General features: G+C 34.7%; 4 protein-coding genes across 11 annotated transcripts; 3 read left to right on the top strand and 1 right to left on the bottom strand.

The window, feature by feature from the left end:
• Nucleotides 1-594: 594 nt before the first annotated feature.
• LOC118049838 (26S proteasome non-ATPase regulatory subunit 2 homolog A) lies at nucleotides 595-8,925 on the top strand. Its single transcript, XM_035059954.2, has 25 exons — nucleotides 595-803; nucleotides 907-1,007; nucleotides 1,741-1,861; nucleotides 1,939-1,998; nucleotides 2,305-2,372; nucleotides 3,071-3,113; nucleotides 3,552-3,617; nucleotides 3,802-3,840; nucleotides 3,934-4,016; nucleotides 4,424-4,538; nucleotides 4,675-4,749; nucleotides 4,838-4,996; nucleotides 5,144-5,251; nucleotides 5,330-5,431; nucleotides 5,512-5,652; nucleotides 5,736-5,840; nucleotides 6,174-6,395; nucleotides 6,583-6,696; nucleotides 6,774-6,989; nucleotides 7,416-7,475; nucleotides 7,564-7,677; nucleotides 7,770-7,855; nucleotides 7,944-8,052; nucleotides 8,155-8,333; nucleotides 8,412-8,925. Exons 1-25 carry the CDS (start codon nucleotides 693-695, stop codon nucleotides 8,485-8,487), a joined length of 2,673 nt encoding a protein of 890 aa, XP_034915845.1. The 5' UTR covers nucleotides 595-692; the 3' UTR covers nucleotides 8,488-8,925.
• Nucleotides 8,926-13,003: 4,078 nt separating this feature from the next.
• LOC118049839 (uncharacterized) lies at nucleotides 13,004-18,977 on the top strand. The gene is made up of 17 exons (XM_035059955.2): nucleotides 13,004-13,258; nucleotides 13,584-13,673; nucleotides 13,776-13,887; nucleotides 14,042-14,069; nucleotides 14,721-14,819; nucleotides 14,944-15,013; nucleotides 15,104-15,138; nucleotides 15,246-15,320; nucleotides 15,405-15,500; nucleotides 16,368-16,431; nucleotides 16,974-17,027; nucleotides 17,244-17,329; nucleotides 17,431-17,491; nucleotides 17,583-17,647; nucleotides 17,852-17,957; nucleotides 18,267-18,355; nucleotides 18,523-18,977. Exons 1-17 carry the CDS (start codon nucleotides 13,193-13,195, stop codon nucleotides 18,683-18,685), a joined length of 1,359 nt encoding a protein of 452 aa, XP_034915846.1. The 5' UTR covers nucleotides 13,004-13,192; the 3' UTR covers nucleotides 18,686-18,977.
• A 200-nt stretch (nucleotides 18,978-19,177) lies between these two features.
• Nucleotides 19,178-22,770, bottom strand: LOC118049840 (uncharacterized). Its single transcript, XM_035059957.2, has 8 exons — nucleotides 22,613-22,770; nucleotides 22,281-22,504; nucleotides 21,491-21,629; nucleotides 21,369-21,402; nucleotides 21,075-21,188; nucleotides 20,032-20,085; nucleotides 19,751-19,860; nucleotides 19,178-19,462 (listed from the first exon to the last, which is right to left on the bottom strand). The coding sequence occupies exons 1-8, from the start codon at nucleotides 22,628-22,630 to the stop codon at nucleotides 19,388-19,390; spliced, it is 768 nt and encodes a 255-aa protein (XP_034915848.1). The 5' UTR covers nucleotides 22,631-22,770; the 3' UTR covers nucleotides 19,178-19,387.
• Nucleotides 22,771-22,927: 157 nt separating this feature from the next.
• LOC118049842 (protein NUCLEAR FUSION DEFECTIVE 6, mitochondrial) lies at nucleotides 22,928-26,521 on the top strand. Of its 8 annotated transcripts, none has more exons than XR_012168482.1 (4): nucleotides 22,928-23,169; nucleotides 23,313-23,437; nucleotides 23,775-23,832; nucleotides 25,028-25,305. XR_012168482.1 is itself a non-coding variant. In XM_035059963.2 (3 exons), the coding sequence occupies exons 1-3, from the start codon at nucleotides 23,027-23,029 to the stop codon at nucleotides 26,133-26,135; spliced, it is 276 nt and encodes a 91-aa protein (XP_034915854.1). In that variant the 5' UTR covers nucleotides 22,928-23,026; the 3' UTR covers nucleotides 26,136-26,267. The 8 variants fall into 8 exon arrangements, 6 of the variants coding, with proteins under 6 accessions (XP_034915854.1, XP_034915852.1, XP_034915851.1 ...); XR_012168481.1 differs by lacking the exon at nucleotides 25,028-25,305 and adding an exon at nucleotides 24,034-24,285; XM_035059963.2 differs by lacking the exons at nucleotides 23,775-23,832; nucleotides 25,028-25,305 and adding an exon at nucleotides 26,128-26,267.
• The last annotated feature ends 286 nt before the right edge of the window (nucleotides 26,522-26,807 follow it).

Here is a 26,807-nt window from a genome sequence, read left to right as displayed (position 1 = left end):
TGAAGTTGCGAGTTTCTAATTTTTATTGTATATTTAAGTAAAAATTATTTTCAAAAATTTTATTAAACCCATTTAGATTCATGAACAAAGTCGTGTATGATCAGAGTCATCTAATGTTTCATCGTCTCAATATTTCAAAAAAAAACCTACTTTATTTTTTGTATAAGTTGATCTATGCTTTTATCGACCATCCGTATTTTTTTTAACTCATTAAATCAAACCATTTTATTTTGAGTTAGCACTTATATGGTTTTCTTGAAAAATTATGTTAGCTCAAGATTTACCTACTTGTCTAGGTTTAACAGCATTGCTAGAAAATCCATACATTATTAATGTTTTTTTTTATGCTTTAAAAAAAATTGATGCAACCCGTGCTAATAGAATGTAATAAAATCTCTCAAATGTTGATCCTTCATGTAAAAAGGTCATTTCTGGCATTTCAAAACTTTACTTAATATTAAATTATAAAAATACAGGGATTGATGTGGACATTAAAAACATCTGCGAGGACTAAAATATAGTTTTCCCTTGATGAAGTTTCTTCTTCTCTAAGTCGGTTTGAGAGATATATATACCTTTCTTTCACTTGAATCAAAGTTAAATTGTGCTGCCTCTCTTCTTCTACTGTTTTGCTCTATCAGTTCTCCTAATCTAAAATTAATTCAATTTAATCCCTATTCAATTGAAAAACTATGGCTCCGGACCTGAACAAGGCGAGCGGCGGCAGCGGCGCATCCAAAAACGAGGCGCCATTGAAGGCGCCGCCGTCGAAGAAGAAAGAAGAGAAGAAAGATGAGGATTTAGTAAGTTTTAATTACTATAATCTCTTACTTTAGGGTTTACAGTGACGTAGATTTATTGAAAGTTTGGTTCTTTTTTGAATCGATTTGGGGTTTTGCTTTGTAGTCAGAGGAGGACTTGGCATTGAAGCAGCAATTAGAGTTGTATGTGGAAAGAGTTCAAGATCCTGAACCTGGTATTCAAAAGCTCGCTCTCGAGAGCTTGAGGTAATCACTGATTCATTAAAAGTTTTGAACTTTAGGGCTATTTTCTGCTAATTTGTTGATGATGATGAATTGGAAGCAGTTTGAGACTGTGGAGCTGTTGTGAAGGGTGCGAAATGTTAAAGGATGTGAATTAGGGTTTTTTTTTTTTTTTTTTTTTTTTGTGGGGGGGATTGGAGTTTTGTGGTTGAAGTATTGGGTTGTCGGTAAAATGGAAATTTGGTAATTTACTGGAGTGCAGTTGTTTTTCTTATTGGAATTGTAGTAATTGTACAAGCTTATGGGATTTCTCTTACAATTTAGGTCTATTTTTTTTTGGTATTAGCAAAAGTAGAATTCGACCTGGAAGTTGTTTAGGATATGTTTGGTAACTGCATGGATATTTATGAGATCGATGGAGGGGAATGTGTGTGCTCTTGGCCACTTAATGAATGGGTGGTCTGGCTTGTTCTTTTTGTTAATTGTTGTACTGAGTTAAGACTGTGTTTGGTAACTGTGTGTGGACAAATGCTGTAATGGTTGTGAATATGTTTCTTCTTGTTCCGTGGGATATTCAAGGGTGAAAATGAATTTCAGCTTCTTGAGTTGTGTATCAAATGATTGACAATATCTTGCATGGCTTCATCTGTGTTGTGTTAAAATAGTAAATGGTTACTGGTTAGTATCAAGTTGCAGGACTTAATTGAGTATTGGTATTGACAATGCGTTTATCTCCTTTTTTTTTTTTTTTTTGCAGACAGGAAATTCGAAGCTCAACAAGCTCGATGACTTCAGTTCCAAAGCCATTGAAGTTTCTTCGAGCACATTATGGAAGCTTAAAAGCACATTATGAAAACATGGCTGAGTCGGATCTGAAGGTAAATTGTCAAATTGGATGTTGTCCCTTAATATCACTCATAAAAGCTCAGGCATTAACTTGTTTTTTGTTCTGCAGAAATACTTGGCAGATATACTCTCAGTCTTGGCGCTCACCATGTCTGCCGAGGGAGAACGGGTATGCCTACATGTTAGATGTTTTTAACGTGTTCCATCTTATTTTCTGCTGATTGGCTTGATTTCTATGCAGGGGTGTACTCAGTCTGCATGTTTGCTCTTGTCACCCATATATTTCCCCCATGATTCCTATTAATGTATTTTGTTTATCATTCTCGAAAAAGAAAATGTTTGTTTTGTTTATCACATATTTTTCTCTTGCTTATCATACTCGATGCATGATTATGAATGTTTATTTCTGCCCATGTTAATCTGAAGCTCTTGGAGTTCCTTCATGTATATCTATTTTTCACTTGATGACTTTCAGGAAAGCTTAAAGTACAGATTGTTGGGTTCAGAGGGTGATATTGGTTCATGGGGACATGAGTATGTAAGGTGAGATCTTCACACTGAGAACGCTCTTCATATCTTACAAGATAAAGTTGAACATGCTCTTTTAGGGCTTCTAATGATGATCAAGGCTTGGTTTATGTGCTGCTGTAATTTTAAGTTTTCTCAATCCATAAATGTCTGAAAAAACAGAACTGGCCGATGCTATGTATATTAGTTTTTGGGCCTGCAATATATTGAGCACAGCTACAAGTTTTATTAAAGCATATTTGTTATGGTAAATTCCAAGAATTGGAATGTTCTTTCTTTTCAAGAGGATGTCTTGTTCCTTTGATTTCAGTTAATCAGTCCGTCTCTTCTAATAAAATTTATACCTTGGTCATAAGAAATAACGCTTGATAATGACTGGCCTTTTCTTTTTTCTTCAACGGCTTTAAAAATTGTGCTTGCATTTTTGTGTTGCAACATTTTCTTAGGACTCAGTCACCCAGTTTTTTTTTTTTTTTTTTTTGTGAATTACTAGTATTGTTTATTTTCCTGAATGAATTTTGTATCTATCTGCAATGCCCACAACATATTATGTAATCTTTCTTTGTATTTTTTATATTTTTTAAACAACCTACTGGAGTAACTGGACAGAGAAGTTCGTTTAGCATTTAATAGTTGTGAAGACACACAAGAAGATACATATATTTGATGCATATGGATCAATCTTATCATCATGAATTTTTTTTTGTCGGCAGGAACTTGGCTGGAGAAATTGCTCAAGAGCATACAAAGCGACAGGTTGGAATTTAATTATGTAGTGATTCTCTTGAAAATTGAAATGACTAGTTAAGCAAAAAAGAAGAAACAAATTCATTGTGATGATGACACATCTACTGACTTTTCAGGCAATGATAAGGGTATTCACTTTGATGTATACTTTTAGTTTAAAGTATACTTCAAAAGTAGGTTTACAGTTTAAAGCATTATTATGCTATCTGGAGAATCACATTAAAAAAGCCTGATGTCTCTCTCTATTATAATTACTACGCAAATATTCTAGTGTTTGTTCCTTTAGCATTAAGCTTTTCATTGCCATTACTGTGGCTCTTTTATAGATTGGTACCATACCTCAGGTCATGATGCTCAGAGCTGTTTTGTATTTAATTGTGAAGAATTTGCTCTGAACTCTGGTATTTGTTCCCAGTTTCATACCAATTATATTTGTGCTGCTTACAGACTGAAGAGGCCTCGGTTCATGATTTGATTGAGCTTGTACAACAGATTGTTGCTTTTCACATGAAGGTACTCTTTAAAATCAACTTTTGAGATCGGTTCCCTTAAATGGAACATGGATGCAATATTGAGTCTTGATGTACACATAAGTACCAAGTGTGTTCTGAAAATATCTAATTACCATTAACCATAGCCCCACATCATGAGAGGATAATTGTGTGTTTTATATTTATTTATTTATTCTGTTTTGCAGCACAATGCTGAACCCGAAGCCGTGGACCTATTAATGGAGGTAAAACACTATTATTTCTTCAATCTCAGCATTCTTTTATGAATTTTCTTTTCTTCCACTGAGCTTTGAATATTCTGATTTGACTAAATCCAGGTTGAAGATCTTAATATTTTAAGTAAGCATGTGGATAAAACAAATTTCAAGAGGACTTGTCTCTACCTCACCAGTGCAGCAAAGTGAGTGAATGACAGTCATGATTTTACTCAGGCTTGTTGATCGATAGTTTCAAAGAATAAATCTTTTCAGGGTTGTGTTTTTATAGAATCTTATCACAAAACAAGCCTCATAGTATCTTATCATTATTTAATTGCATCAATTTTCAAGTAAATGCTCATGTATATGTATTTTAACTACTACAAGTGTTTGAAAGTAAGCCCAACTTTAGACCAATTATCATATTGAGTGGTGAAGAATTAAAGGAGAGAATCTTGTGAAACACAATTTTTAAGAAGTTTTCACTTCCAATTCTTCTCTCTGAGTAGAAAACAAAATTATATATAATAAAAAATGGCTTTCAAAGGTCAATCTCCTGACCCATGTTCTATGCTGAATAGCAGACATTTCATTTTGCAATATTTTGCAGGTACCTTCCTGGACCAGATGATTTGGCAGTTCTTAAAATAGCATATGAGATATATCTCAAATTTGGAGAATATGCTAGTGCACTTCAGATTGCATTATTCCTTGATAACTCGCAGGTTTGCTTATTTTTTGATTTTATTGATTCAAGTAAGCTTATGTATGAGTCATTTATATCTAATGCAAATACATATTGAGTCGATTATGCTTAAAAAGTAATTGTGCTTTAATCCCAATCACTCTGTATGGTGGCAGTATATCAAGCAGGTTTATATATCTTGTGATGATCCGTTGCAAAAGAAACAATTTTCTTACATCCTTGCTCGACATGTAAGTTTATAAATGTGTATTACATTAGTTTTGTGGCAATTATTGATATGTTTGTACTTGGTGGTTAACTGGCATTTCATTTTTTCAGGGCACTGCTTTTGAGCTTGATGATGATATATCTGCAGATGATGTGGACAGGGAAGTATTGGAGGAAATAATCAACAACACCAAATTGACTGAGGGTTATCTTACCCTTGCTCGTGACATTGAGGTCATGGAGCCCAAATCTCCTGAAGACATCTATAAGGTTTGGACTTTTGATGGTCTATGTGGTGCTGGAATTAGATTTTAACTAATGGTTCTGATGGTTTTATATTACTATCCAAGTATGTAATTCAATCATGTATGTCTTTTCTACCCCAACTTCATGATTTGCTCCCTTGCTTTCTGTTAGGCACACTTGCTTGATGGCCGTGCTAGTGCTGGTGCTAGTGTTGATTCAGCCAGACAGAATTTGGCTGCTACATTTGTTAATGCATTTTTAAATGCAGGATTTGGACAGGTAAACATCTTTTATTTTCACATGCAAATGCTTGAGGTTGTTGGTTATGCTGACATTTGTTGCTTATATTTGTAACAGGATAAGTTAATGACACCTCCAACAGACTCTTCAAGTGGTGGTTCAGGAAATTGGCTTTTCAAGAATAAAGATCACGGGAAGACCAGTGCTGCAGCAAGCCTGGTATGCTTTTGTACTTTATATGATTTACTAAGAATTCAACCTGCCTGCAGCAAAATTCTCATGAATGTTACCCTTAACAGGGTATGATTTTAATGTGGGATGTGGACTCTGGGCTTGCTCAACTTGATAAGTATTTCCACAGCAACGACAACCATGTGATTGCCGGTGCGCTACTAGGGGTTGGAATTGTCAACTGTGGTATCAGAAATGACTGTGATCCTGTGAGTTCTCCTAATTCCTGTGCTAGAGAAGCGTAATTTGTCACCTATCAATTATCTCTCTTTGACTTAATTTCTTTTCTCAGGCATTGGCACTTCTTGATGATTTTGTTGATAAAGAAGATCCATCTATCCGAATTGGTGCTATAATGGGGTTGGGAATTGCATATGCTGGTACTCAGAATGAGCAGGTGAGCTTTCTTTTTCTTGCTGATTAATATGGAGTCCATGACAGTTATTATCTTTAGTAGACAAATAATTTGTCTTTTGCCTTGGTGTGATGTAGAAATGGTAGCTCCCTGATATTGGCTGTGTATTTTATTAGCCATCTTGTATTCAGTTTATCAAACCTACTATTGATTCACTAAATTATCCTTCTGGTTAAGAATGTATAAAACATTTGTTTAGTTAAAATTTATCCTTGAGCCTGTGAATGTCATATTAGAGCGAAATATGTGCTCTCGTATGATTAGAGGCTGACAAGTGTGTTGTCATTTGATTTCTTATGCGTATGTTATTGACAGATATGCAGTAAATTGTCCGGGATACTTAGTGATGCAAAAGCTCCACTTGATGTAATAGCATTTTCTGCAATCTCATTGGGCTTGGTTTGCGTTTCTTCATGCAATGAAGAGGTTGCACAGGCTATTATACTTGCATTAATGGACAGGAGTGAGTCAGAATTGCAGGAGCCCCTTATTCGATTTTTGCCTCTTGGCCTTGGTCTCCTATATCTTGGGAAGCAGGTAATCGCAACTCGTGGAGACTCTTATAGAATCCAATATTACTTCCCAACTCCATGTATTGTTATATCTAGTATTGTTGCCAGATTTTGTATGGGTTTCATTTATTGTGCATCTGATGTTGTCTTCCAATGAATCTGTGGAACACTCTTGGAATTTCAATTACCATTGTTTTTCTTTTTTTCAACAGGAAAGAGTGGATGCCACTGCAGAAGTGTCGAAGACATTTAATGAGAAAATAAGAAAGTATTGTGATATGACACTGCTTTCCTGTGCCTATGCCGGGACTGGGAATGTTCTTAAGGTATTTTATTTAATTCATTTAATGATGCTGTTATATTAAGTCTTTCTTTTCTTAGTCGATACTGGCCTTTCTTGCAGGTTCAAAACCTTCTGGGTCATTGTGCTGAACACCTTGAGAAAAGTGAAACTCACCAGGGACCTGCTGTGCTTGGGATTGCAATGATAGCAATGGCTGAGGAATTGGGCCTTGAAATGGCAATTCGCTCGTTGGAACATCTGTTGCAATATGGGGAGCAGAATATTCGTAGAGCAGTTCCTTTGGCCCTTGGACTCCTCTGTATTTCAAATCCTAAGGTATAAAAATCTCTTTGAATTGACTTGAAAGTTTACCTATTTTGCATGATACACTATGATGATTTTAACTGACTATTGAAATAACTATGAGGGCTGTGTAAGCAAACCAAGTAAATTCTTTTTTATTTCCTGTTATGAAATGGTGAAACTCTTGCAATAGATCTACTATGATGAAAAAAAGCAAGATAATAATCAATCAGTTACTTTTATCCCTCTTTACTTGCGCATATGGCTTTCTTTCTATATGCCCACAGTTTGAGGAAATAAACAGTTGGCATATTTTTCTTGTACTATATTTTTTCTTAAACAGTTTTTCTTGTGATTACTGATCCAAATTTTTACTCATTGAGTTGCTTCTGAGAATGATACACAGGTGTTGTTTGCTGAAGATGTTTATTTCATTTTGGTTGCCTATTTATGTGTCAGGTTAATGTTATGGACACATTAAGTAGACTCAGCCATGATACAGATTCAGAAGTTGCAATGGTATGATAGAGCCAGCTTTGGTTCACGGTACAAGTTTTATTCTGTTGCTAACCCTCTAAAAGTTGTTATATTTGTTCAAATACTGCAGGCTGCAGTTTTTTCCTTAGGTTTGATAGGTGCTGGAACTAACAATGCTCGCATAGCTGGAATGCTTCGCAATCTTTCCAGCTATTATTACAAAGATGCCACCCTTCTTTTCTGCGTAATGCTTCTTCTAAACATGTCTTCAGTATTGTAATTCTGCTGTTGGGATTCATCAAAGATTGGTTGACTGATTTCACTTGGCCTATGCAGGTGCGAATTGCCCAAGGTCTTGTACACTTGGGGAAGGGCCTACTGACCATCAATCCATATCACTCTGATCGCTTCTTACTATCACCGTAAGTAATCTCTTTTTATAGAAAATTGACTTCCCTGGAATTACTTGATGAGATTGAATATGAGCGTTATTTTATTTTCTCCCAACAGCACCGCACTTGCTGGTCTAATAACCATGCTTCATGCATGTCTTGATATGAAGGCCATCATTTTGGGGAAATATCACTATGTCCTCTACTTCCTTGTTTTAGCAATGCAGGTTTGTTCTAGTCTGGACACATCGACCTATCTTATGTGCTTCCTTTTTCCCTATTGAATCACCGGCTTCTTACTGCCAGTTTATTTCTTTTTGTGGCCACAGCCAAGAATGTTGTTGACAGTGGATGAGAATCTCAAGCCTTTATCTGTACCTGTTCGAGTGGGACAAGCAGTTGATGTTGTTGGTCAAGCTGGAAGACCCAAGACCATTACTGGTTTCCAGACCCACTCAACGCCAGTTCTTCTGGCTGCTGGTGATCGGGCTGAATTGGCAACCGAGAAGTGAGATTTTCTCTTCAAAATCACCATTAGCTTTTCTGTTATTGTTTGATACTACTCTAACGATTACTTCTCCTGCAGGTATCTTCCTCTTTCTCCCATTCTTGAAGGGTTTGTCATATTGAAGGAGAACCCAGATTACAGAGAAGATCTGTAGTTGCTCACTGGGACTTCCATAGAGCTTCTTTGACAAAATACGAAATTGCAGACCTTGCCTGATTACTTCAAGCCTGGGATTTTCAGCAAGGTTTGAAGTTGTATGCACATTGCACGTCAACTCTGCCCCGTTTCTCTCCTTCTCTGGTTTATGTAGCAAACATTGTAGATTAGCAGGAAACAAACTCACACTTCTCATTCTGAGTGGGAGAATTTTACCCGAATGCATCGGAACTGTTGACCTATCTGCTTGATAAATGGAAAGCGGGGTATCATGCTTGTGTTAGGATACATTTTCCCCCTTTGTTGCTTTTTATGGTTAATGATGATATTCTAGTAATTTCCTACTCCGTATGAATATGTTAGGGATTTTTTTTCTCCGCTTTTTAATTAAGTTTGTGACAAGACTCAAGTGCAATTATTAGGAAGTTTATCTTCATTCTTGGTTATTCAATGCTCTCATTTTGTTCAAAGCAATGAACAGAGCATGAACCCAACTTGAAATCTAAGCTTTCCTTGTCGGTGGATTGATGATCAGTTGCAAGATGCATTAAGTTCGTAGTTGGCCCCCTCCCTGCCCTTTGCCTCAAACTGAAGGATGATTATAGATGTTGGTGCGGCAAATTAAGAGTTTACGTTGACCCTAGCTGTTAATTTATTTTTTAGAAATAGCACTGTTAAAATATTCAGGAAAGTAACACCGACATGGTTGCACTCTTTTTAAATTATAATTAGCACAATTAATTTTTCAATTTTTAGAAATAGAGTACAGTTAAAAAAAAAATAGAAAAATAGTTGAGATAGTTAAGAGAGACGCTATATGAGCTGTTTAAAGGTGGTTTTTTTTAATTTACTGTTAGGACTTGTTATTAAATGACTCGTGTGGTTTTTTTTATTTATAATGATTTTTTTTATATTAGATTTATTTTGTTGATATTTTTTTAGATATTAATGGTATTGTTATACTAACTTCGATGTATTTAATGATTTTTCTTCTTTTCTTTTTCTCTCCCCTCTTTATAAATTACAAAACTCCATTTTTTTTTCTTGCAAGCCATGCTATTTTTTTTTTTTAAGAAAAATAAAATTTCGTTGATGCTATTTCCTCAAAGTTTTTCAACACCCGAAAAAAAAACCCATGAGTCCTCGTCGATCCAAAAGTTGACCTAGCTTAACAGTGTTGGTACCGGGTCAAACATAACTAGTTATGAAGGGCTATGGTTTAAAAGGATCTACAAACACCCTACTATGTGTATAAATTAAGAAAAAACACCCCCACTATATGTAAATATTAAGAAAAGATAAGGTCATACAACAGGGGATTATAGGGGTAATATTCGTAAATTATAAAATGCAGAACCCAAAATGTATTAAAAAGTGTGGTAACGGATGAGGTTTAAAGTGTTTTTTGCTTTGAAAAATATTAAAATAATATTTTTTATTTTTAAAAAATTATTTTTTATATTAGTATATCAAAAGAATCTAAAAATATAAAAAAATAATTTAAAACAAGAACTAAAAATAACAGTTTTTAAATTTTTAAAAAACATTAACTCTAACCAGTACCACATTACTAAACAAAACACAACACAGCATTAAACTCTAAGGACACCAAATGAGCATTGCTTCTTCCCTGATATACTTCTTCAGTTTCCTAACAAAACCAGTAGCTCTAATTCACATTTCCCTATGCTGCTCTGACCCTTTGATGGAGGCAAAACAACATTAGTTTTTTCAGTCTTTTTATGGGATCCTCCCTTTGCTGCCCCTTTAATTTTCCCTTCATGCTGAGCTTGTAATGTTGTGGTTTTTCTAAATCCCAGGTTGAAGATCTTGATCTTTTAATTTAATCCAGTATTTGGACAGCAATAATTTCAAGAGAACCTGTCTATATCTTATGAGCGCAGCACAGTGGAATTACACTGCAATGTTCTTACAGTTGCATGTTTTTCATTGGATTTGTAAACTAAACTCCGGATCATAGCTATAAAATTCGATCCAGGTGTCGATCCAATCCAAGGATCGGGTTATATGCCAAGTGAGTTAATCTACAAGTAAGAGAGTCAATCTGTGTTTTGATTTTTTTTTTTTCAAAAAATATTAAACCAGCCATGATTAAAAAATAAATCAAGTTTATATAAAATCTATCTCAAGTTAGACCGGGTTTTATAACAGCACTCTGGATGTGACACCGGTTCTAAGTAGGATACTCTAAAATATTTATTAACAATTAGAGCCATCAAAATTTATTCAGGAAATCAACTAAATAAGAACTGGATTTATATAAAAGCAATTTCACTGCTGTATAAGATCAACGAACTTCATAAAAACTACTAAAATGTTCTACAATGGTCGAATAAAATTAATGATGAAATATTAGTTGTATTAATCTTGCAATTGCTTTTGATTTGCAATATCTCATGTTGCAAAAGAAAACTTGTCATCGAAGCTCGTTAATGCAATGGATACTAACACACGCTACCCCATAAAAAAAAAAAAAAAAAAAAAAAAAAAAAAAGAATAGCAGGCTACTTTAAACATTATCTTGAAAGACTACCAATAATAACCGGAAAGCTTTGTACACATTATCCAAAAGGCACGGATACCTTTTACATAAAGACGTTTGCTTTACATATATCATCCATTTTATTTTTTTAATTATAAAAAGATCATAACACCCTTAACCTCATTGTAAGAAATTGAGGTTAAGAAACTAAAACCACCCCTTGATCCTAGAAAAAAAAAAAAAAGTTGATTTCATGGGTTATTAAATAATTATACTATATAAAAAAAGAAAAATCTAAGGACGCCTCTTAGATATTAATTGTGTTGTTTTATTTCAAAAATATAAAAGTAATTACACTGTGTAGTAAACATTATATATTTATACCTCCATGTGTGTGTTCTTTTTTTTTTATTGAAAAACTTATCAATTATTTTAACGTGAATAAAACAGCGATGAATTTTAGTTTTATTAAATTTATTGATGGAATAAAGATCATAAATTTCATCTCTGAAGATATTTTGACATGGTTGCTAGGAGAGAACTGGTCCAAAATATTCCCAACTTATAAGTTGTGTATGGTTGTGGAAGCTCGAATTGTTATCAGAACTTCGATTCGATGCACCCTCGAGATATGATGTTTGATGTCTTGGCATCACCATTTTAAAGTATTCCTATGTTAAACTACAATTTATCTCGGCTATTTTGAAAGTTTCTTTGTTAGCTAAAAAATAAAAAATAAAAAGATCAATAAATAAACTAGTCATTTTAAAGTATTCCTACGTTGAACTACAGTTTATCTTTGGCTATTTTGAAAGTATCTCTTCTCTGTTAACTAAAAAATAAATAGATGAATAAATAAATTAGTTATTAAAATGGATAATTCATGTCATTTTTTTTTTTATTTACGTGGTTGTCCGGGCCGGCTTGCACGCACCACGACTAATCTCACAGCCCACTGAACACCCTGCAAACCCAGTGAGCATGTAAAGCACCGCGGGGATGACAGACGTGCACATGAGGACTCAAACTCAGGCGTAGCGGAAGAAGACAAGCTCCTCCCGCCGCCAAGTCAAGACCCTCAGTGCAATAATTCATGTCGTTTTCATTAGTTTAGTTATGGTACTCTATTGTACATAAAGTTAAAAAATCTTGAGCATATTAAAGGAATGCTTAGATGACATTGACAACAATATTTTTAAAGAAATAAAAGAAGTTGATACTTAATTAAATCCAATAAAATTAGGTAATTTTGATAATCTGATTTAAACCATAAATAATCTTAGTTAAAAAAATATTAGACAATAATTAACCAAAAAAATGAGCCATTGATATTATAGTCGAAAGGGAAAGAAAAAAAATCGTTAGAGATCCACCATCGTTCTATTATGGACTTCATCCATCATAAAAAGAGTTTGTTGTGCTGATTTAAACTCTACTGCAAAAGCTTGGACAACAACATCAAAAGAAATCGCCAGAGCAACATCTCAGTAGAGCAAACCGAACAAAATAAATTGAAGTGAACATCCTTCTATATTCAATTAATCAATCAATTCTATTTAATTCAATAATAAAATTTATTTAAAAAAAATAAATTTAACAAAAAACAACAAATAAAAAAAATGAAATAATCCAATCAAACAAAAAAATAAAGGATAAAAATAATAAGAATAAAATCTAATAGGAAAAAAAATCATGGATAGTAAAATTGAAAAAAAGTACAATTCTAAAAATTATCTCATATTATAAAAATAGTGATTAAAAAATAAAGTCTAAATTTGATAAAATAAAAAATTGAATGAGGATAAAATTGAAATAAAAATCTAATTTTATAAACGATTTCAAATAAAAATAATAATAAACAAAAAAAATAAAAATTAAATAAAAAATAAAAAAAATTGGAAGTTGATTTGAAAAATCAGGAAACACGAGAAAAGAGGAAAAGAAAGAAAATGAAATTTAAATATAAGAAGCCCATGTTTAATCCATCACCTTATTAACTTGATCTCTCGCCCGTTAAGCTTTCCGGGCCACAGCCTTTATTTTTCTCTCAATCTCTTAGCTTCGGGGTTTTAGCTAAAACCACACGGTCTCTCTCTTTCTCTCACTAGGGTTTTTCTCTCTCTAACAACCCAGCTGAACCAGACATCTCTCCATCTCTTCCATTAATACTTGAACTGTAAAATTGAAACCCTAATTCACTATGAAAGTGAAAGTAATTTCACGTTCTACCGATGAATTCACTCGAGAACGTAGCCAAGATCTCCAAGTAAGCTCCTTTTCTCTCTCTCTCAAAATCCCCAATTTTTTGTATCAATTCAATAAATTTTTCGAAACCCAGCTTTTAAAAATTCCTTTTTTTTTTTTTTTTTGTATCAGTTGATTTAACAAAAAAAACCCCAATTTTGAATCGGTTGATTGAACTCAAAGGGCATCTATAAAAATCCACAGTTTTGTATTAATTGATCTTTCGGAAAGTAACCCTTTATTTTTCTGTCTGGGATTTTACTCGTTCTTCAACTTTTTTTTCTGTTCCTCGTAGCTATTTAAAAATCTCATTTGTGCTTTTGTTTTCTCGCTCGGATTTGGATTAGAGAGTGTTTCACAATTTTGATCCGAATCTAAGAACACAAGAGAAGGCAGTGGAGTACCAGAGGGCACTTAATGCTGCCAAATTAGATAAGGTAATGTTGATTCTTTTATTTTATCGAATAGGATTTTTTTTGTTTATCTGGTGTTTTTTATTTGTTCAAACTGGTTAATTTGGTGTTTATTTGTTCTTATAGATATTTGCAAGGCCGTTTATTGGAGCGATGGACGGTCATATTGATGCAGTTTCGTGTATGGCGAAAAATCCGAATTACTTGAAAGGGATATTTTCTGGTTCTATGGATGGAGGTATTTCGAAATATTTAGTATTTCTAAGATTATTATGTGATTTAATTTATCATTTAAATTTGACTCTTAGAATAGTTTGTTTCAATTTATTTATTTTTTGCTTAAAATAAGTATGATAATTTCTGATTTTTCATTGTTTTTGGGATGTTTGCAGATATTCGCCTTTGGGATATAGCTAATAGGTAACTTCCTGCTGTATTTTTCAATTTGAAGTTTTTACTTCTTAGATTAACTATAAGCCAAGCTAAGCTTCTTGCATGTTGGATTTTAACCTGAATGGAAGGGGAAAGAACTGGTGGTAGCTGTGAGACTGTTATAGCCTTTTTATTCCTTTTTGTTTCCATATGAATTGGAGGCCAATCTATGGAAAATTGGACTGCTGATTGATCTTTATTCCTCTGGGCTGAAAATAGGGAAAGAAAAAGACAACAATGAGTTATTGCTTAGTACCATTATGTGTCACAAAGTCTTGTAATATAAGTGAGCTTTGGGAGTAATAACTATGCAGGCAAGCTTTTTAAGATGAGTATACTAATACAATTTCAATGTTTAACTGCGTATGGCCACTTTTGTGGGGTTGAAATTGGCAGAAATGATCAGGCTTCAGAGGAACTTGTTGTGCTTATCAATTGATTGATCATTATAATAGAGTAATCTTTCTATGAATACTGTGTTTAAAGATCCCTAGATCAATTCTGAAAAGATTTAAAAAAAAAAAAAAAAACTGAATCAGGTCCTGCTATATGTTTTGACTATGCTTTTGGTGGATCGCTTGTTGAGACATTGATATTATACATGTGATGATGTTTGACATATGAGATTTGAATCAACAGGAGAACAGTTTGTCAATTTCCTGGTCACCAGGGTGCTGTAAGAGGTTTGACTGCCTCTACAGATGGGAGTACTCTTGTATCTTGTGGAACTGATTGCACGTAAGATATATATATTTTCAAGATGAAAAATGAGTTTTTGAATCTGAATGCTTTGTGGTATCTGGATGTATCTTTCATTTCAACCTAGAATTTAACTCACATTTTAGCGAACTTGTTGGTTCAGTGTCAGGCTCTGGAATGTTCCTGTAGCTACTATTATGGATTCAGACAACTCGTCTGACTGTTCATCTGAGGTAATGCTTTTTTGATATAGTTAATCATATATTGATCAAATTATCTCCTCTTTCTGCATACCCTGAGAAAATTTCTACTTGTATCTACAGCCACGGGCAGTTTATATGGGGGAAAATGCATTTTGGTATGATATAACTTCACTTCAGGGATATTTGTTCTCGGATATATATCTAATTTAGGTGTGTTTGTTTGAACATCTCTCCTATTCTGAACTCTTCTTGCTATTTTCAGGGCTGTTGACCACCAATGGAATGGTGATCTCTTTGCCACTGCTGGTGCTCAAGTAGATATTTGGAATCATAATAGGTTTTGATCTCAACTGGTTTCTTTATTTCTATCAAGTGCACAAACTATCTCAATTACATTCTCTAACATACATACCATAATTAGGTCTCAACCAGTGAACAGCTTTAAGTGGGGAACAGACTCAGTTATTTCTGTCCGATTTAATCCTGGGGAACCCAATCTCTTGGTAACATCAGCAAGGTATGCACGCACAGCTAACCTTTAAGGTCTGTTACTGTGAGCTTGGAGCTTGATAGTGTGGATACTTGACTCAGCATGTTTTCATCCTGTCTGTCTTGTTTACCTTTAATATGGAAGGTCTAAACAATTCAGCAAGCACCTGAACTACTATGAGTACAATAGTCTTAACACATGTGAGCCTACTTGGGATTTTAAGATCAAAACTAGCTCAGCAAAGTTTGATCCCAACCTTGGGCTCATCTTTCCCACTCCCAAATGTGAATAGAACCTCAACTGTCTCAAGATTTGTGACTAGCTTAAATGTTTCAGTTGTGTGAATTCAGCCACATTTAGGTTCTTAAGCACCTCATGAAGTTTGGGAAACAGAAATAATTGATTTGTTCGAGATATTTGTGCTTAAAGAACGTGTTTTTATCCATGTTCAACTTTGGTCATTGGACATAGCATTTAGTAGTATGGAGAGTTAGCTTTTATTTTTAATGATGCAAAACCAATGGACCCTTGAGTCTTAAGAATTCCCAAGGATCTTGTTTCATTTCATGATATGTCCTCAAACCAATACCAAGTTACCAACCTGATATCGTATTGGGGTGAATGCTTTATATTCTTGTGTTTGTGCATAAGCTGCATATTCTATGGTGCTTTTGACTTTCTTCCCTTGTTAGTGACCACTTATATTTGAGGACATGGAGGATGACAGATCCTTTCACCCTTAAAAGATGGACAGTGTACATTGTATGTGAATGTTAACTGGTTATTTACCTTGTATAGGTTTTTCATAGTCATGCATGTGTCACTCAACATCTTGCACACTCGACAACATTAAACGGAACATATGCTTATTTGAAGTGTATTTTCTTTTTGTAGTGATCGCAGCATAATATTGTATGACTTGCGTGTGTCTTCTCCAGCAAGGAAACTTATTATGAGGGTAAGTTTAACTATTTATCAGCATGAAGTTCAATGCATGGTTATGATCTTAGATCTCCTGTTTGCATTTTTTGATGAGCTATTAACTTTTTTTGTTGTCTGAGTGAAGTAAGTAAGACAAGTGATTTTTTTTTTTTTTTTTTTATAAAAAAACCCTCACTTTTCATAAAGATGTATTCTGTCACTTCTTAATTCACCAACTCCTGATGAGGTTTGAAAAGTTATATGATAGCATAATAATTCAGTCAAGTTTGTAATTCAGGGAGTAGTGACTTAGTTCCAGTGGCATACAATTTATTCAAAAGCCAAAGATGTGGTATCTTTCTGCTCTGAGTTTCATGCAAACATGGGGGGGGGGGCATTATTTAAGTTGGCAATTCGCAAATCTTTTTATTGATTTTTGTTACGAAGTGTTCCATTGTTGAGGTGGTTTCCCAGATATTATATGTCTATTAAATACTTCTAATTTATTCAGTCCTTTGTTCAAGATTCATCATACTGTGATTGTTCGATGCTAATGTGCTTTCTTTTTTCTTCCTGCAGACAAAAACTAATTCTATTTCTTGGAACCCAATGGAACCCATGAACTTCACAGCTGTAAGCACCTGAACTGATGCATTCCTTAGAATTTAAATTTTTAATTTGAGCATTTTTTAGAATAATTGGGTGGTTTGTATGATCTTTGATATTTTAGTGCTATCAGATACTAGCTTGATAAAAAATTTAAATCTTATTCATAGGGTGATCTGCTTCATAGAGTTGAATACGTTGCATTCTGTTAGGATTTACTAGTTATATTGCATAATGCTGCAGGCAAATGAGGATTGCAACTGCTATAGCTATGATGCCAGAAAATTGGAAGAAGCCAAGTGTGTGCACAAAGATCACGTTTCTGCAGTGTAAGATGGCTGGTGTTTGAATTCTGAACTTATAAGTTTTCTGTCAATTTCAGCGATGACCAAAGAGATTATGTTTGTTAACACCAATTATTCACTTCCAGGATGGATATTGATTTCTCACCAACGGGTCGGGAATTCGTAACTGGATCCTATGATAGAACAGTGAGTTGCATTTGAGCAAATTCTGCTGCATTTAGTTAGCTTAGTTAACGAGGCTGGATTTTATGTTTAATCAAGCTTCTTCTTTTTACAGGTTAGAATTTTCCAGTATAATGGAGGTCACAGTCGGGAAATCTATCACACAAAGAGAATGCAAAGGTTTGATTGAATTTGTAGTCCTTATTAATGCTTTTGGTCTTGTATCTTGTTGATTGATCATAGGATTTTTTTTGTTGGTGTCTTGTTATATTTGTATCTTGTCACTTAAAAAATGAGGCCTTTGTGCATGACCCAGCACTTTTTTGAGGTGTCCAAAAGAAGATTCAATTTTCATAGTGCTCATTTTCTGTCTGAAATATGTAGGGTATTCTGTGTCAAGTTCAGCTGCGATGCAAGCTATGTTATTTCAGGAAGTGATGACACAAATCTGAGGTTATGGAAAGCTAAAGCATCAGAACAATTGGGAGTTGTAAGCTTCTTATGTTACACACATTTTACGTTAATTCTTGCATATTTTCCTCAGTGCTGCTGAGTTTTCAGCATTGCCACCACAATGTCTATATTGCACTATGTGTTTGGTGATGCTAACTGAGCTGCTGAAGCAACGCAAGATATGATGGTGCACTGAACCTTTAAAAAAGTGATGATTTTATTATTGAAGCACAGATGAATATTTAGTTTTATAGTTTAATTTCCTCATTAGCTACATTTTTCAATAAAAAAATGGGCAATAATGTCCCATATCTCAATCACAACCCATCCATTTTCTATTCTGCAGCTACTACCAAGGGAACAGAAAAGGCATGAATACAACGAAGCGCTAAAGAATCGCTACAAGCACCTTCCTGAGGTCAAGCGCATTGTGAGGTAAGGGGATTTTAGCTCCTAAAAATACTGTATTTGGCTGGAAAACTATCCACAAGAATGATACTAGTCAGTATTAGACTTGGAAAACTTTGCCGCCCATCCATGTTGGATTTTTTTTACAACATTAACTAGTGTTGGTTGCTGATTTTTCTGTGTTTTGATGGCAGGCATAGGCATTTGCCCAAACCTATATACAAGGCTGGTGTCCTTCGTCGGGTAATGATTGAAGCTGAAAGGAGGAAAGATCAAAGGAGGAAAGCTCACAGTGCCCCAGGAAGCATTGTAACTGAACCAATGCGAAAAAGAAGAATTATTAAAGAAGTTGATTGAGTCATGTATTTTGGCTAGAGTATCTCAAGTTGGATCTTACACAGTCAAGTTTGCTCCTCGGCTTAATGCTAGCACCTCAACGATTGTTTTATGTGATCCCAAATTTTGTCGATTCTTTCATTGTAATTCAAAGCGAGAAGAAACCATGTGAGGTTGCGGATCGAGAAACCCAGCTCCATCGATGCACTGTAATGTTAATTGTCATATGATAATCAAATTTTTGTTTCCTCTTCAACAGTTGAATGTAAGCATGATTGTGGCTAATTTTTCTTCATTATATTAGCTTTCTCTAGTTACTGTTGTGGGTTTTTACATCCCCTTCTCACCCTCCCAAAGTAAATGGAATAAAGAGATTCACCCAGAGAGATAGATAGAATGATTCGTTTCTATCAAAATATCAACCTCGACAAAAACAGGTACCTAAGCTATGTCATTTGCGATTCAAAGTTTTGTTTGAGTTTAGGGAAGTCCTCGTTATTAACAAAGAGGGAATAAAAGAAAACAGGATGAAGCATACATCAGGTAAAAAGAATGGTAATTCAAAGATCAACAGTGTCTATAACTATGAAGTTATGACTCAGAAACGAAGGACAAGACAGTTAGCTGCAACACGAACAATTTGGTCCTTGAAAACATGGTCACTAGTGCAAAATGCTTCTATTCCCTAAACTTCATCGTACAAAACACATCAATATGAGCTGATTAAGGTCGTTGCTGCCTATCATCTTCCTCTTCATCATCAGAGTTGGCACTTTCACGGAATCGTGGATTCTTCTCCTGTCACATCAAAGCAACAATGGATTATACAACAGAAAAGAGATAATTCAAAAAAATAAGAAAGCAGAGAGCATGTGAGAATTTTGGGTGGTTCTCTATAGTCTATAATAATCAATGCCATTGCAGAGTCAAAATCAGCTAAAAGCAAGCTGGAAATCAGACCTCCCTCATTACAGTAAAAAACATAAACCTGTAATGGCATGGAAGACTGGCACCCTGTTGGCAACATGTTGACAATTGCAAAGAATGCCCTCAGGCATATAAGACTGTTATGCAGTTAAAGATTACCGGTCGTGTGTCGGGATCAAAGTTCCTCCTAGACTCATGATCTGAGGTTCTCTTTGAAGATTCGCGTGGAGGTCGGTCATCCTCTCTGTGCCGCTTCCGGTTATGGTAATCTGCTTCTCCAGAAAGACAATCAGGCAAAGATTATTATGAAAACATCAAGAAGGATAAAATACAGGCCAGGCCCAAACTCTTAAATAAAATAAAAAGTCATACTGAATAAAAGGAATGTAAGAAGAAAAACACTACAAGCCATCAACGTGTGCATAAAAAGGAAAAAATACCTCCACTTTGGCGGAGAGAACCACCGTGATTGTGGCCTCCACCACGTCTGCCATCTGCAGGGATAAAATGTCAGGGGATGTTGAAACATAAATTTCATTGCATAGTGAGCGAAGTCAGAAAACTTTTGTGGTGTAATTCCAATGGTATAGACATGACAACCTAATGTTAACAAATTGAGTGAACCATTCAATAAAAATTAAAAGAAAAGCAGCAACAGAATCAATCAATGAGCAACAATATGAAAAAAAAGGTGGGGGGATCATGATGGATATTCCAGCCAAGAATTATTCACGCTTTAAGAGGCAACAAAGGGTTTTTACTTTAGATGTGCGCTGCAAACTTTAAACTACGGGACACATGCAGATATTACCAAGAAGATCATGCATCATCCAAGATGATAAATAGAATTGGATATTAAGTTGTAAATAAGGAAACAATTGCCATCCTTTATTTCATTTTCCTTTATATTGTGCAGGTTGTACATATTCAACTATACTACAACTTTCAAAAAAGGACAATAAAAAAAAATAGAAGAAAATGACAAGGAGTACAAATAACAAAACAAAACAAAACCATAAACTAGCAAGGCTTGCTTACAAGAACAACATTTTCTCTCCATGCTCAAGCAAGTGGTCACAATCATGTTGCAATTTACATGAATGACAATTCATGCACAATCTCAGTAAAAGATTACTAGATTCTAAACTCATAGTTCAAGGTTGCACCATTGCTACTAAAAACAGGTTCTACTGCATTTTTCGAAGACTGATTATTTAATCGTTCATACTAGATCATGACACATGTATACAAGGTTGGAATTAAACTGTGCTTATAGTTCTTGCTTCAGCAGGGCTGCACTGTTACCGAGCTTGTTGCAATGCATTGCTAATAAATTTCAAACTCCGTCCTTCTACTTCAATAGACAACTCAAAGAATATAAACAAACACTGGAATCATTCTAGAAAACAAATGGAAATTTTTGGAATTAACAGATCTAGTTTAAGAAAAGGATTTTTAAATAAAATAACCCTCAGCAACTCACAATGAGGTGGTGGCATAACTGGAGGGAAAGAACCCAAGGACCCAGTGCCATAATCTACAAGCTGTCTTTGTGCTTCCAACTCTTGCTGAACTAATTTTCCATAACCACCTCTGCGTACCTCAAGTTAAGGAAACTGAAGGTGCCTTATTGTTTCACTAATGATAAATCAGGAGAGGAAAAACATCAATTGATTAGCATGTTGGCAGTACTTGTCCTTTTCTAGAAGACAAAGCCTTTAAATATGCAACCACTTGATCCATGATCGAACACACACAGACAATGCTAAAAGGATATCAGGATCGTAGTCTGTCCGATATTCATCTCGCACCTGTAAAAACAAATTCAAACCAAAAAACGATTAATGCCAAAAGAAGGATAAGCTTTTAGCAAATTGATGGCCAATGCAGCAAGCTTACCTGTCCACCACTTCGACCACGACCCCATTGCCTTCCTTCCTGAAAACCCCAATCAAAATCCACACGAATTGGACGATCATCAAGAATGGTTCCACTCATAAACTTCACCGCATCCTCTGTGTCTTCTCTAGAGTAATATCTAATCAATATGCATAAAAATGAGTCAAAAATGATAATCGTGAAATAACTACTTGTAAAAGTTATAAACCAAAACAACTTATCATAAAAAAACCACTAAAAAGGAACAAGGAGACAGGTTTCCTTAGCAAAAACAATTCCTCAAGGCTTCCTCATAAGGAAATCCAGAGCCTTACAAAAGAAAAGCCACATGGGGACATTCTTATCTTTCTAATTTTGTCAACAAACAAAATACTTCTGAATTCAGATTTCCTTGTGAATAATACAGGAGATACCCACAAAGCAAAGCAAAACCCACATAGGGTTTTTGTGCTCTTGTCTAAAACAAAAATTATCTTCCAAGTTTCTTCCACAAACTAAGTTAAAAATTCATACCTTTTAACGAACTAGACCAAAGGCGAACTAGACAAAGTAAAACCGACATGAGGTTTTAGTCTTCCAGTCTAAACCTACAACTATCTTCTTAGTTCCATAAACATAGAACTTAAAGATTGAAACTTTGTATAAGAAACAAACCAAACATTTAAAGGACAAAACAAAACCCACACGGGGTTTCAGCCTTCCAGTCTAAACCCACGATTATCTTCTCATCTCCATAAACATAGCACCAAAAAGATTGAAACTCTGTACAAGAAACAAACAAGAGACTTACAAGACAAAACAAAACCCACATGGGGTTTTACTGTTCTTGTCCAAACCCATGATTATCTTCTTAATCTCTCCAGCTCGAGAGAAAAGCTCATAAACTTGTTCTTCAGTAGAATAAAAAGACATGTTACCAATGTAGACAGTTGTTGAGGTTTGAAGTGCCTGTTCAAACTCTTCTTGATTACCAGGAAACCTCCTGTCTCTATAAGCTGATAGCTTTGTTAGATCCTGAAATTGAAAAAAAAAAAAAAAAAAAAGAAAAAAAAAAAAGGGGGTGATTATTTATAAGAAATAAAGTCTAAAGATTGAAACTTTTTTGTGTTATAGTGAATTTACCTTGAAGAGGGAAGCCATTGTTTCTGAGTTGAGGAATTGAAATCTTGAAAAATGGAACCTGGGAATTTGATTTTACGGGCTTTTGTAGGGCAGGGATTTTTGTTTCCTCATTGGGGGTGTTTGGTAATTGGTGGTGTTGAATTCAGAAATGGTTTTCTTTGTGTTTGAACCTGTCGTTTCCAGTAAATGTTAATTTTTAAAATATTTTTTATTTTAAAATATATTTTTAATATTAATATATTAAAATAATTAAAATTTTAAAACAATTAACAATTTTCAAAAGTATTTTTTAACAGGAAAACAAAAATAACAACACATTCCGATATTTCCATAGGGTTTAAGCTTTCCTATTTACAAACCCCTACCAAAAGCAAAAACAACAACCTTCTCTCATCTGAAAAAAAAATCACAAAAATGGCCTCATTTGCAGCCGCCAGATCCATTATCCGGTCATCCGCCGCCCGTACCGCAGCGGCCCGCTTTGCTTCCCAGTCCAAATCCAAGCCTAAAGCCTCCCCCTTTGGCCTCAACTCCACCACGAGCAAACCCATTCTCAGGTCACCATTACCCCTCCTTTTGTGTGCGTGTGTATTGATTTATTTTGATTTAGAAAGATTAAAACATTATGAGCTGTTTTGCTTTGAATAATTGAAAGTGTTAATGGGATGTTTTGTTTTTTTTATTGTTTTGGTTAATGAAGGAGGAGTCCAGTGGAAATGAGCTTTGCTGTTGAATCAATGATGCCTTACCATACAGTGACTGCCTCGGCTTTGATGACTTCGATGCTCTCCATTTCTCGCTGCAGTTGTGGCTGGCTTCTTGAAGGTATAGAAAAGATTTGATCTTTTTGGTTTATATGTTTCTGTTTTATGATTGATTGTTTCTTGATTGCGTTTTATGTTGGTGATGTTGCATAAGTTTGAATTGTTTTACTTGATGATTATGCTATACTTTTTTGGTAGTTTTGTGTTAATCTTTTGAGAAACTGTTATGGAAATTGGAATTGTGGTATAAAGGGATGGAGCTTGTGGTGGTAAAGGTAATTAAGAAATGGGGTAGCGGTAAATTTTATGTGTCTGACATGTGTGCTCATTCCGTTTTCTTGTGTTCTAGGTAGTTTTCGTATACTGTCTCTAACCAGTGGGTTTTATTCTTGAATTAGGTATCTAACAACGTTTGTAATCCTCCTTGATGTTCTTTTTCTTCCTTTTAATTTTCTGGTAAGTTAGTGTTTGCTGGATTAGGCTAGTAGTGAATGCTAGGCCATGTGGTTAAGATAAATCGCTTAAGTTTATTTGCCAAGCCCTCTCAATCTTGCATTATCACATCAAAAAAAAATAATAAGAAGAAGAAAATAAGCCTCTCGTTTTAGTGCTTTGTTTTGATAAAGAGGTGCAAACTCCTCTCTTTTCATGTTGTAGGACGAGTCAAGACTAGATGAAGATCGAGAAGCAAAGATGGAATGACTTGGATTTGTTTTTATTTTGAAGCTGTTAAACTAGGAGGGTTGGCATCATGTTTAGATTAGACAAAACAGTTACGTTATTCGAACTAATGATGAAACATGATGTAAAACTCAGCCGTTTTAGATAAGGATTATGTTGTATGGATTAGTATTTATTAAATGATCTCTGTGTTTGACATTATTCTCAAAAGAGTTTTCTGTTGCCTCAGTGCCATCTAACCTATTATTAAGAGTCCATTTTTTTGTATGTGTTTGAATTGTAGTTTTTCTTGTGGAATAATCCAGTGTCTTCCTAAGATATTGAATGAGCTTCAGAACTTAAATACAGATCATTTATGCTAATTAAGAATTTCCATGAATCTATGAATAATGTAACAACCGCATGGTGCAGGAGCGTAATGGTAGCTTGACCTAGATTCAGCCAATAGGGGCAAACATGGTGGATGTTTTATATGGATGTCTTGTCAACCTTGAATTGGTTTTGCTGGACAAATAAACAAATGGAGGGCTTGGCAGCTACTGTGGTGGCCTGGCTGTTTCCTGTAGTTGTATGTTAGATGGAAGAGGAGTAATTGTATTTTAAAAAATAAAATAGAAGTCCCTCCATATTGAGAATTATTTAGAAAGGAATTTAACTCGTTAAATTGTAGTATCAGTATCAGATGCAATGGGTGAATTAGGATTGGCGATCATTAGCAAGATGATGGATGTAAATATTTGTTGTTTCAAGAACTCATATTGTTCATGTTTCTTTAAACTATTGCCTACAATAAAAGTACATGTTGTTCAAGAATCCTTTTGATAATTTATTGTGATGACATGTAGTTTTAAATGTTCAACTTCTTACCTGGAGTTTAAAAAGTTTACTTAAGCATTTCTTTGATTAATTTCTCCAAAAAAGAATCAACCTGACCATCAAGGGAGCATACTGATTATTGTTATTCAATCAGCTTGCAATGATGATGTGTGATGAATTCTCAGAAGATTCAAGCAAGTTTTAGTACAAAATTCTGCCTTTAGAAGTTTTGAATGAGCTGCTGAAGAGACCGGTTGGATTTCTGAGCTTCTAAAACCTAGATGAATTAGTAGACTCTTATCCTTCTATAGCTATAATAAACTACTTGTTTGTCTGATATTTTTATGATAAGATTTAGTTTTCAGCACATTAATTTGAAAGATGTATTGCAGATTCATTCAGTTATAGTTTTCACTCTTTTCCCTTTCTGAAGCTTTTGTACTGTTGGTGTTGAAAAGGTGATTTTATGCACCCTACTAATTGCTTGTATGTAATCAGCTTGCAATGATGATGTATGATGAATGTGCAATGGGTTCGGGGAAGTTTTGTTCAAAAGTTCTTGCATCTAGGAGAATGATGCCTGCTAGATTAGAAGTGTTGAATGAGCTGCCTATTGGAAAGTTGACCCTGAAATTGTTTTTTCCCTTTCCTTTCATGTTTTATCCAAGGACAAGACTTTAAGTATTTGTTCGTAAGAAACTCTGGGACTCCACTTTTTCCATTAGTGTCATGTAGCCTGTAGTAGCTGCTTTATTCACTTTGATGGACATGAACCAAAGTGAAGGTGTTTCAAATGTTTGCATTTCTGTGTATAGTGATGTTTATCTGTTTCCATTTGTTGTTTTAAGCTTTTTATTACATGTGTGACAATTATAAGCCGTAACTTTACATCTCTCACGAATCAATGCAGATCCTTATCCTTTCAGGCTACTTAGGATAAAGTGTTGCTTGAGATACTTTTAGCTCATATCAAACCCCCCTTAGGCATGCTTCATCTTAAGCTCATAAAAACCATGCATGTCAAATTGGGGAGGCATTCGCTCTTAGTGAATGCTAAATGTGTTTTGCATTGCTTTCTGCTGGTAGTAGCCCTTCTGTCCAATGCAAGTCAATGACATCAAATCATTTCTTGTCAGCTAGATTATGCATTATGCCCTAGAGTTGGTTTATTTAGTAGTAGAATTGGGGAATTGTGCATCTCAACCATGAGGGTTTTTGGCTTTTTTATTCTGACTTGATCTTTTGTTTGTTTAGGGTTGTAATCTGTTGTTGCTTGATGTGGCCTGGAAGACTCAGTTGATCTCCACTTGTTTTTCTTTCCATTGCTTATGTAGCACCATTTTTTCCCCTTTAATTCCAGCCTGAACTCATATTTTTCAGGCCTTTAATTCTCTCCTGGCACATTACATCCCCGATGTTGCGTGTGCATAATGACCCGCACCAGTTGCAACTATTACCTGGAAAATGACAGTGGCTTCGCCCGCTTGAGTTTGTTTTATGTTACATAGCCCTACCTAAATGAAAATTCAGAGTTGAACTAAGCATTTTGGGAGTCTTTTGTTTTCTTGACACTTGCAAGTTTTTTTTCCTATTCTCTTATAGATTGCTTTGAATTATTTATTAATGAATAAATTTGAATATTTCTTAAAATGTTTGATTTTTAAACAATAAAATAAATTTGATATATATATCAAAATGAACGATTCCAACCTTGCTAATCTTTTTTGTTTATGAATAAGCACCCATTCTATAAATCATTGCAAATCAGGTATTCAAGTCAGCAAATCCAGAGAACTGGATACGCTAAAGACAGATTCTTCATATCGATTTATGATCGAAATCACAGAAAATCAACTATATTAAAAGAAATCTGCATTTGCCAAAGCCCTTCCCCTTCTCGTTTATATTCATATGCATTTTGGCTGCTGTTCTCT

The sequence above is a fragment of the Populus alba genome, chromosome 17 (genome assembly GCF_005239225.2).
Source record: "Populus alba chromosome 17, ASM523922v2, whole genome shotgun sequence".
In the NCBI taxonomy this organism is placed as follows: Eukaryota; Viridiplantae; Streptophyta; class Magnoliopsida; order Malpighiales; family Salicaceae; genus Populus; species Populus alba.
This window is presented reverse-complemented; position numbering and strand designations above follow the sequence as displayed.

Coding starts and splice junctions, on each gene's coding strand:
- LOC118049838 (XM_035059954.2), top strand. CDS start 693: ATGGCTCCGGACCTGAACAAGGCGAGCGGCGGCAGCGGCGCATCCAAA. Junction 1,862..1,938: donor TGGCTGAGTCGGATCTGAAG/GTAAATTGTCAA, acceptor TTTGTTCTGCAG/AAATACTTGGCAGATATACT. Junction 2,373..3,070: donor TGGGGACATGAGTATGTAAG/GTGAGATCTTCA, acceptor TTTTGTCGGCAG/GAACTTGGCTGGAGAAATTG.
- LOC118049839 (XM_035059955.2), top strand. CDS start 13,193: ATGAAAGTGAAAGTAATTTCACGTTCTACCGATGAATTCACTCGAGAA. Junction 17,330..17,430: donor AAAGATCACGTTTCTGCAGT/GTAAGATGGCTG, acceptor ATTCACTTCCAG/GATGGATATTGATTTCTCAC. Junction 17,492..17,582: donor CTGGATCCTATGATAGAACA/GTGAGTTGCATT, acceptor TTCTTTTTACAG/GTTAGAATTTTCCAGTATAA.
- LOC118049840 (XM_035059957.2), bottom strand. Junction 21,403..21,490: donor GTGGTCGAAGTGGTGGACAG/GTAAGCTTGCTG, acceptor TTGTTTTTACAG/GTGCGAGATGAATATCGGAC. Junction 20,086..21,074: donor AGTTATGCCACCACCTCATT/GTGAGTTGCTGA, acceptor TTATCCCTGCAG/ATGGCAGACGTGGTGGAGGC.
- LOC118049842 (XM_035059961.2), top strand. CDS start 23,027: ATGGCCTCATTTGCAGCCGCCAGATCCATTATCCGGTCATCCGCCGCC. Junction 23,170..23,312: donor ACGAGCAAACCCATTCTCAG/GTCACCATTACC, acceptor TGGTTAATGAAG/GAGGAGTCCAGTGGAAATGA. Junction 23,438..25,371: donor TTGTGGCTGGCTTCTTGAAG/GTATAGAAAAGA, acceptor GTATGTAATCAG/CTTGCAATGATGATGTATGA.